The 9,966-nt window shown below is 35.1% G+C and overlaps 1 protein-coding gene across 6 annotated transcripts in view; it reads left to right on the top strand.

The window, feature by feature from the left end:
- The window catches only part of LOC110414383 (putative membrane-associated kinase regulator 6), a 16,003-nt gene extending 6,677 nt beyond the window's left edge, over positions 1 to 9,326 (top strand). The window contains exons 5-10 of one of the 6 annotated variants that reach the window (XM_089783100.1): positions 814 to 1,031; positions 1,690 to 1,791; positions 2,299 to 2,387; positions 3,036 to 5,357; positions 8,270 to 8,824; positions 8,913 to 9,326. In XM_089783100.1, the coding sequence (XP_089639226.1) occupies positions 5,306 to 5,357; positions 8,270 to 8,824; positions 8,913 to 8,920 (615 nt within the window). In that variant the 5' untranslated portion in view covers positions 814 to 1,031; positions 1,690 to 1,791; positions 2,299 to 2,387; positions 3,036 to 5,305 and the 3' untranslated portion in view covers positions 8,921 to 9,326. Of the gene's footprint in view, positions 1 to 15; positions 1,032 to 1,689; positions 1,792 to 2,298; positions 2,388 to 3,035; positions 8,825 to 8,912 lie in introns of those variants that run through there. The other 5 variants (XM_089783098.1, XM_021425529.2, XM_021425528.2 and 2 more) reach the window with 5 other exon arrangements.
- Positions 9,327 to 9,966: the final 640 nt, after the last annotated feature.

The following is a 9,966-nucleotide window of genomic DNA, read 5'->3' as shown; positions in this document are numbered from 1 at the left end:
AAAATAGATATTTAATATATTTGGCATGACAAAGGTACAATGGTGCATATGTGAACATATAACTTGATGTGTTAATTTGATATTTCGATTGTATATTAAGGTATAAAGATGTCAATTAATAATGGTATAATAGTGTAGGCATGTGGTATTCCTATTATACATTAAGGTATAATGGTGCCAATATATAAATCTAACATCTTAGTGTATGTGACATTCCTATAATACTTTATGACAATTGGCATGTGGCATTCCTACTATATATTAAGGTATAATAGTACAAAATAGACATTAAATATATTTGAAATGGCATTCCTATTGTGTAATAAAAGCACAATGGTGCATATGTGAACACATAGCTTGATGTGTTAATTTGGCATTCCGATTGTACATTAAGGTACAATGATGTTAATTAATAATGGTATAATAATGTGGGCATGTGGCATTCTTATTATACATTAAGGTATAATGATGCCAATATATAAATCTAACATCTTGGTATATGTGGCATTCCTATTATACTCTATGGTGTTTGGCATGTTAACATTTCTATTATACATTAAGGTGTAATGATGTAAAATAGATATTTAATATATTTGGTATGACATTCCTATTATACAATAAAGATGCAATTGTGCATATGTGAATACATAGCTTGATGTGTTAATTTGACATTTCGATTGTACATTAAGATACAATGGTGTCAGTTGAGAATAGTGTAATGTTGTGGGTATGTGGCATACCTATTATCCATTAAGGTATAATGTTGCCAATATGTAAATCTAACATCTTGGTATATGTGGCATTCCTATGTAGGGATGATATTGAGTCAGGCTATTTGTTGCTCCCTGGGATTGTGTTATATTCCTTGCTATGTGGAGGTTATGAATATTATCAGTGCGATCGGCAAATTTTATGCAAGTAGGCTGTATTTCTGGCTGAAGGTTGATAAGGGAATAAGTCCTGAAGTACTTTGTTCCGTCCTTGCAGAGTGTGCAAACATGCCTTGACTTGGTGCTAAAACAGCATGTAAAGTAAGTGCACTCAGGTGCTGTTCGTCTTAGGTATTCATTTCTTATGTCTGTCAACAATGGCTATATCAATTCATGAGAGTTTTGTCAGAAATGGAATCTCCGTAGTGATGGTCCTTAACACATGACTGACACTGTGTGTTTGGCCATAATAGAAAGTATATCTTGCCATCTTGGTGAATTAACTGACTGATGAACACCCAAGAAATGTTCATGTCAATACCATAGAGGGATTGCCTCGATTATGAGGACATTTGTTAGTGGATGCGAAAGGCCTGTTAGGCAATGATATTCTTGACATCCTTGCTGCAGGCTATTCTCACTTTATATATTTGTGTATGACATGGTGGATATGTTTATGATAAAAAGTTTGCTTTCTATATAGAAGATGGGCTACCCTGTTGGTGAATTTAAGACATCTTGGAGGATGAATGTCTGCAGTGATGGATATTTTCTAATATGAATGTTTTATGCTTGTGTCTCATGTATTTTTGTATTTTTTTTCTTTCTTTGCTTGGGAGCTGCTGAATGTTTTGGTTTCAGGAGGTTTTTTTTTTTTTTGGCAATGTTAGATAAAAGATGACTATCTCCACCCCCCCCCCCCCCCCCCTCCCTTATCCTCAAATCATATATGATAGCATATAAAAATAAATGAATGCAGATGGAAGCCTTGTCGAAAGGCAATCTTTTCCCCATATGTTTAGAAGCATATTCTCGTCCAACTAGAATTGCCCATGGAAAGGATGTGGGTGCTGATGTGGAGGTACTATTACTCCCTTTGGTATTAAAGAAGTACCCAGTAGCTTACACTTGATATTTGAGCATTTAGCTCTTACCTATTTGTTTGATAGTGAATTCTGTATTAAAATTTTTGACTGAAAATTAAATATGCTGTTCTTTCAGTCTGGTAAGATTTCTGATTGGTTTAGAATGTCAGTTTCTTGTTGGATATTGAGATATGAAAAATTGCCATGTTATTTGATGGATTATAGAGATGCATCACTTGTAAAGTCTAGAATCTTTTCTCATGGTGTTTTGATATAATCTTATTAAGTGGATGATGCTGCATTTGAAACAAACAAAGAGAGAGCTTTGTGGGACGCTTTCTTTTTTACTAAAAAGAAAATTCACCCTGGTATACACTCAGTTTATTATCAGTCTGCTGGTGCTGTTAAGTTATTGTCTTTTGTAGGAAAAATGGCGCTTTGATATAATTTGTTTGATTGACACTTTTCCCAACTATTGAAGTCTAACTTTTCTGATTATGCAGGTATTGAGGTTGATGATTTTATTGAAATATCGTCAGAGCTAGTACAACCCCTTTGAGTTTTTTTTTTCAATCAAATATTTGTGATGGTGGTACGTTGTCTTTGCATCTTACTTGAATCATAAATAATTTATGACTCATTAATAAAATTAATTAATTTATTAATCAGCATGTTTAACATAGTTCCATGAACTTGTTGGTAAGCTTGTTCAAGGTGACTAAATGATCTGAAAAAGCCTTTTCTTATTGTTGGCCAGTATGCTTTTGTGTTCTTTACTCTCAGTCTTAGGTATATTTGTTTTTCAACTTTCAAATTCTTTAATGGTATTCTAAATGAAGATTTGGAGTTTTATTTTGCTTTATTATATAAAATTGTAAGTTTTGTGCACAAATTCAAGATAAACTGTTATCGGAAGCTTATTTTCTTTAAAATAATATTTTTTTTTGCCATTTAATTTTCTCTTTTTAAAAAAAACAAAGGAAGTCTAAAATTAAATAACTTTATCTGAGCTCAAGTTTTAAGCTCAAGTCAAGTTGCTCGATAAACAAGTGTGAGCAGCATAGGGTGCTTGATTACGATCAGCTCATTTACTGTCTTGAGTGCAAACTTGAGGAATGTGTAGGGCTTGTTTCAATTGACATTGTATCAAATCAATTATCTTTCTCTCTGTATCTGACTTCTACAAGTTCCTCGGCCACGTCCAATCAAAAATGATTTACTATTTGACTTCTATGTGCAGGAAGATGGAACAATTAGAAAGAACAGGCTTTCTTTGCTTTAGAAAATTGCAGACCGCCCACAAGGTGTAGCACGTCTCTTAGTTTTGCCTGGATTCTAAATTTTGATGGCCAAAATACTTCCACTTTCTTTGAGTAAACATCAGGTGGGTTAAAATAGGGGAAAATTTTGCGAATTTAATGTTTTTGATGGTGCTTTGTTTAGAAAAATAGGTAAAGCTTTCTGATTTTATGTTATTTACAAATCAAATTTAAAAAAAAAAAGAAGAAAAACTACAATGCACTTCAGTCTTCTTATTCCTTTAAAAAGAGAAAAAGGGTTTTGCCAAGTTCATGGCATGGTTTTATACTCCTCAATTTCCCTTCCTAATCTGCCTCTTGCTGCTGCTGCTGCTGTTGCGGCCATGGAATAGTTTGTCGGATGAATTGACCAACCTCAGGTCAGACTTCATTTTCTGTTACATTGCTTCTGAATGTCATCTTTCACCGTTTTGTTAAGTACTAGTATTATGTTTTTTCTTTTGTTTCCTAAACATATCAATCTGATTAAATGATACAAAGCCAAAATGCAAGTGCATATCCATCATTCAGAGTTTAGATCCAATCTGGGCAATTTTTTGTTTGCCATGATCACAGTGCATATTCTGTTTTTGTTTTTTTTACTTCATTCCTCCATAAAAGTATCGTACATGCTCTTTATCATCTAGTAACTTGGGATTCAAGTGCAAAATGGAGCAAAGAGTTTAATCTTGGGATTCAAGCTGTTGCAGCGAGTCTTGTCCCCCAAGGTATTGAACCAACTGGTAGCCTAGCTTGATGACCTAGTTCTGCGCATCTTACCTGTTTATCCCCATTAACTAAAATCTAAAAATGGGGTTTTAGGTCATTACATTATCAACATTCAAGATACCAAACGTCTCATTAAGATTCAGTTGGTTTTATCTCTCAATGAGATATCTTGAGAGGGGAGCAAAAAAAGAAAACCCTAAATCCAGGAAGTTGAAAGGGCCAGAAGGAGCCCAAATTGAGATCATGAATGGGCCAATAATCATCATAAATTGGGCTACAACCCGACGTTTGCACAACCACCATAGGCTCAAAAGCGCAAAACAAGAGTCGCTAGCCTTGCACCCAAAGCCGAAGTTCAACAGCCTGTCCAATTCTGGTAATGGCTTCTGCAGTGTTCTAGATTCTGATACAGGGTTTTTCAGCTATCTGCATTTCCATTTGTCCCTTTGTCATTTCCCTTAATCCCTCAAAAAATGAGTGTAACGTAACCAAATTATATCTAATCTATGACTGTAACGTTAGAGTAGTTTTGCACCCAGCAAAAGAAAGAAAAAATGGATTCCGTGAATGATGATTTCGGTGATTTATACGGCCGACGTTGATATCCAAGCTAGCTCAGATATCGGCGCATTGTACATTGAACCAGAAGACAATGACCGTAGCATCTATACCCAACGATTTCGATGAGTCATCATCACCTTCAGCTTCCCCAATATCTTCACTCTCATCATCTTCCCTGGAACTGGCCTGCGAACGACCAGGACCTTCTTGAAACTGTCGTGCTCGGCTTCCACAGAGCCTTCCTGTGAAGCATGAAAGAGACAGGACTCTTTTTCCTGGAATGATTTTTAATTATATAGCAATGTAGACAAATACAGAAAAGTGTTTATGGTTCAAACTCATGATTTATGTAATCACTTAAGCTTATTTAAGACATTCCCTCCAAGTCCCATACCATAATCAACACTAGCATAACTCAATGCGAGGCTTGAATATAAAACTTGGGTGCTATATTTTACATTTTTTATTCATGTTTTGATTTTAAATGTTTTACTGTGTTAAGGGCTTTCATTTTGTAATTATACATCTTATTAAAATCGAGCTACTAATATTTGACATCTAAAATAACAAAGAGTATCTTCTTATATATATATATATATATGTATATATTTTGGGGGTGTAAGTGTAAAAAACAAAAAACAATTAAGTAGTATTTAGTAGTCTGAAAAATATATAGAAAAATCGAACCTTAGCAAAACTAAAAATCCAATAATTGGGCAAAGGCAACCTTCGCATCCCTGATCCATCCTTAATTAATCCCCAATCCTGATCTCTACCAACGATGAAGGATGATCCCATTCAAATACAACTGAAAGAAATCCCCAGATGGGAAAAAAAATAAGAACAATATCTGGGGAGAGCTCACAGTGACCGTTGCAGTTGGCGGAAGTTGCACCTGCAACTGCAACAAGTAACTGCAACAATGGCCACTTCCTCTGTTTCAGCGTCACAACTTCACTATCCTGGAAAACACAGTAAGACCCAGTTTTTATTTTTCAAGTATATTATATTTTCTCTTTTTGAATAATCTCAAGTGAGTACCTGTAGTTGACGATTCCTTAGCGTCATCAGCCTTCTGCAAGGTTATATATATTTTTTTTATCAATGTCATTTTAGATTACGTTGGCTATGATTATCACAAGATATAACTGGAAAAACCCTGTATTTTGAATTCTGGGTTAATACTATAATCTATATATTTTAAATATATTCCAACCCTCCTTATCTTTTTGTTTGCAATTTTATTAGTTTTTTCTGATCTCAAGATCTTGTTTTACAATGTAGTTCAACTTCAATAACTGGAAAGTAGCTACTAGTATATTTCTTCTGCGAAGGAATCTTTTTGTTTTGCATTTGATTTGCTTCTTTTCTAACCAATCTAAACATTCTTTTTCAAGTGGCAATGACTTTTACTTATATTTTGTCCATTTATTTTTATATTTTGCATCTTCATATTCTTTGTCTCGTTGGAATCATTGAATAGTGTTAAGTAATGCTCCCTTCTTGTTTTGTTTTTTGATCTGTCATGAATATCTTTTGTCGAGAAAAGTGTTTTTAGGCCTTCACCTTTGAGCAGGTTGGTGTTTCAAATCAACCCATTGCCTGCCTTCATTTAAAAAGCCATATAGAAGTGGACCAGCTGAACTCTTGAGCAAGTCTTATGGTGACTTTGCTTGTCTGAGTTTGAACAAGTATATCTGTCTTTCTTTAAATAGACTACCATTTATTAGAAGATGTAGAGTTCATCAACTACACATGAATTTTATTCCCATATTGACACATTAAAAAGCTTGACTAAGTGTATTAAAAAGGTTCACATAAGCTACCATTCACCAGAAGATCAACCATAAAATGATACTTTCAGGAGGAATGCTTTTGTAGTCCCTCTTTCCTTTTGCCAAGTTTAGAACTGAAAACAAGAGAAGGGAAAAAATGCAAATAATTGAAGCACCCTTGGTCTTTTGTAAAATTCATAAGAATGTTCTCCAATTTGTGATATGGTGCATAATTGGGAATATGCTTAGACATCCATCTGTGCATGTTTTACTGCTTGAGCACATCATTTGTGCTCCATATGTGTTTGAATAACAAATCAAATAATCTAGACGGAGATTCTAGGATTTTGGACTTCTTAGCATTACAACCTTCATTTTACATAAGTAGGTTCCGACCACTCGCCCTTTTTAGCTGTGGCCTATCACTTAACAGGGTTTGGAATTTGTTGGCTTAAAATTGTACATACATTCACATGTGGAATGCATCTGGAAAGTTGGTTCAGTTTTGAGAGGAAATGAGGGGACCATTGACTTTTGTGTTAGTTACATTTTGATTATTCAACTTACGTCTCGGATAACGTTTTAGCATCCATTTCTAGTCCGAACAGTTAGAAGGCCCCTGTCCAATAGTTCTCTTTCCTCCTTTTAAAATATTTGATTTTTTAACATTCCAGGTTACATCAAGCATTAGGGCTACGGTAGGGTTTTGGTAGAGATGCTTCAGTAGGCTCCCTCTTGTACCCCCCAAAAAATTTTGGTGCTTTAGATTTTATAGTAGGATATTGGTTAAAAAAAGTAATACATACCTCCCTCAAACATACTGTTTAACATTTATATGACCGTATTTTGGAAGGCATTTATTTTTTCTTTTTCTTGTAATTATACTGAGATCTTTTTTGTGTCTTTTTTTTTTAGGTTTCTGAAAATCCTACCTTTCGCTACTCATAAGCATTGCAATCTGGTCTATTAATGAATGCATTTTCTATTCCTGTTTTTTATCTGAAAACTAGTTCCTCATTTTCTCATTTAAGATATCATGCATGTTTACAAGCACACATACTTTGGCATTAGAATCCTGGCACAACCTTGCTTGGTCTGCCAACGGTGTTAGCTATTTGTTGATCAAAATTGTATGTCTAGAAGTGTCTTTGTTTTTCTTGTTTGTTTCATGGGCTCCATTTCTTTCAGACAGGACATGATTGTACAGCGAAAATATCAACCATCAGTATTAAAACATATTAAGTAATGGTTTTATGCCGTCTGTGGCTGACTTTATTCCACCATTAGCTGTATAGCTATGTTCAAGAAATTCTTGTTAAATTGGCTTTTTTGATATACTATCTAAACAGTATATTGAAATTTGTCAACAATATCTTGAATGTAGTTTTAAAGAGTGTATCCAAATTCGTTATATATTCATACATATGGTAATATGAAATTTAAAAGACCATCATAAAATTTGAGGATCTTTTGTGACACCATTTAAAAGTTGGGATTTTGTCATCATAGGCATGGTACTCATCAGTTGCTTGTTCTTTCCATTTCATGTTCTAAAAGTTACTTAAAATAAGAACGGTGACCAGACACATTGAGCTGCAATAGGCAACTGGTATTTTCTTCTTTCAGTCTTTTTATTGTGAATTTGCAAGGAATCTCTTTGCCATCTCTGTTTGATATTGAATTTTCAATGTGTTAGAGAAACAAAAATTGCTAATTTTATCTCCCTAGCAAAAAAATGAAAGCAATGGAAGCAATTCCTGACAGGTTTTCCTGACTGTTGGCAATCAAACAGATCATTTTGTGATGACAGATAGGCTATATAAGAAAACGAAGTTAAACATAAAACCTACTGTCTCTCCGGTTCCCAGATTATCTTGGCCCATTGGTCTCCTGCTTGTTTTTGACAGAATAGACAATGAATGCCCTTGTGGTCACCAGGGTCTTGTGGTCACTGTACACTACCAATTATGTCATTTTGCCCCTGTAAGAGTATATAAGTTTTTAATCCTTCATTATTCACTCACGTTATTAGTTGCTAATGGAAACCTTACAACCTCTAGCCATTGAGAGTTTTTCCTATGGTTGGTTATCTGACCATAAACCCTCCTTAGATGGCCTCAGTGAGTCCCCTGGAGTATATTATGGAGGTACTCCAGAAGAATTGGATGATGAGATGGTAGAGTCAAATAGATTTCTGACAGACCAGAACTTCAACTTTGATGCTATTGCTCAAAGTCCTGCAGCTTTTGTTCATGCTGATGAGATTTTCACCAACGGCTACATCAGACCCATTTATATTGATCCTTCAAAGAGAGAGTCCTGCAATACCTTGGATTCCATCCAAACAGTGCCCAGTTCATCGTTTTCTTCAAGAACTGAAATTCCAACAGTGAGGATTAATTGCAGGTTCCTTAGAAGGTGGAGAAAATCAACATGGCAAATCTTGAGAAATCTTTTTGGACATCTCAGACCTTCCTACCATGAGGGAGGGTGCTTGAGAACAAGTACCAGGGTTGATGATATTGACAGGAGAACATGGAAAGTTAAGAGCTGGAACAGTTCACCACAAGCATCTCCACAACAGAGTACAGCTTGTTCAATGGGTGATTCATGTCATCTTGAGAACTCAATTTATGAGGCTGTTCTCCACTGCAAAAGATCGATAGGTATTTTCAAGATTTCTTTTATCTAGGCATATAATTCCTAAACTTAAATCTTCACAGTTTCTTATGTTTTGTATTCATTCATTTTCAGAAAAATGATACGTGCTCAGATGAGGAAACAATAACAGTTGAAGAAAGAAGAGTACTTCTAGAAATACATGGCGGCTGATCAAGCTTCAACTTGTTATTTGTCTCATTTATCTGTCTCCCTTCCTGTTAGATGTTTATACATATCTATCTTTTAAACAAGAGAGAAGTTTTTAAACTAATAGACACAGTATGTCTCCTCATATTGTAAGGATTAAACTAAATATCAGAAAGTTTTTGTCTTTGTCAATCTTGCAAGGACATGGATTTCCCATTCTGAGCTCTTTTCCTTGCCCTCTTCCTAGCTTCTCAGCCCGAATGTAAATGAAAACTTTAAGCCAGAGCTTTTATAATATAATAGACTATTGTTACAAGGTTTCATCCGCAGAATCACTGACTTACAGGAGTCAATGTTTAAAATTTCTGGTTAATATGCTCTGCAAGGCCAATGCTTTACAACCATGACAAAGGGACGGAAAGGGGAGTCTTTCCTTCACCGTGAATCATGCCTATAAAATAGCAGGATTTTGGTTGGTATATAAAGAATCCGAAGGGCCCTCCCAAGGTGTTTATTTTTCTCTTTTTGTTATTATTTTTGTGGGCAAGATTCAGCTTTGCTCTAGTGCGTGTGAGACCTTCTGGTTTGTGCTTTTGGGAGACATGGTACCGACTCTCGCATAATATTCTAAGCAGCAGGGTGGGACTCCATGGAAGTTTGGAATTGAACTTTTGAATGGCCCTATCTGGATTGCATTGCATGATTAGAATGTGCAGTAAATTATAGCCTTTCTATTCCCAAACCTTTGCAATTCTCATCGTGGCTTCAAATAATCTAGTAGTATCAAGGATAATGGTGAAAATATCTGCCTCAGTTTGAGAAGTTCGAAGTTAAAAACAATAAAACAAAAGGCAGCTTGTACCTTTTCTTTTCATCTTTTTCGTTTTAGGGGCCATGGAGCAAGCAAAGATGAATTTGTCTTGCCTAAGGTTTTACATGATATAGCACTGAGGGGACCACCCCTGAAGTTCCCAATATTCCAATGGTTACCTTTTACCTA

Source organism: Theobroma umbraticum, unplaced genomic scaffold, assembly GCF_002168275.2.
Source record: "Theobroma umbraticum cultivar Fairchild unplaced genomic scaffold, ASM216827v3 scaffold_4.1, whole genome shotgun sequence".
Classification (NCBI taxonomy): domain Eukaryota; kingdom Viridiplantae; phylum Streptophyta; class Magnoliopsida; order Malvales; family Malvaceae; genus Theobroma; species Theobroma umbraticum.
The sequence above is the reverse complement of the archived record's forward strand: the minus strand, read 5'-3'. Positions and strand labels throughout refer to the sequence as shown.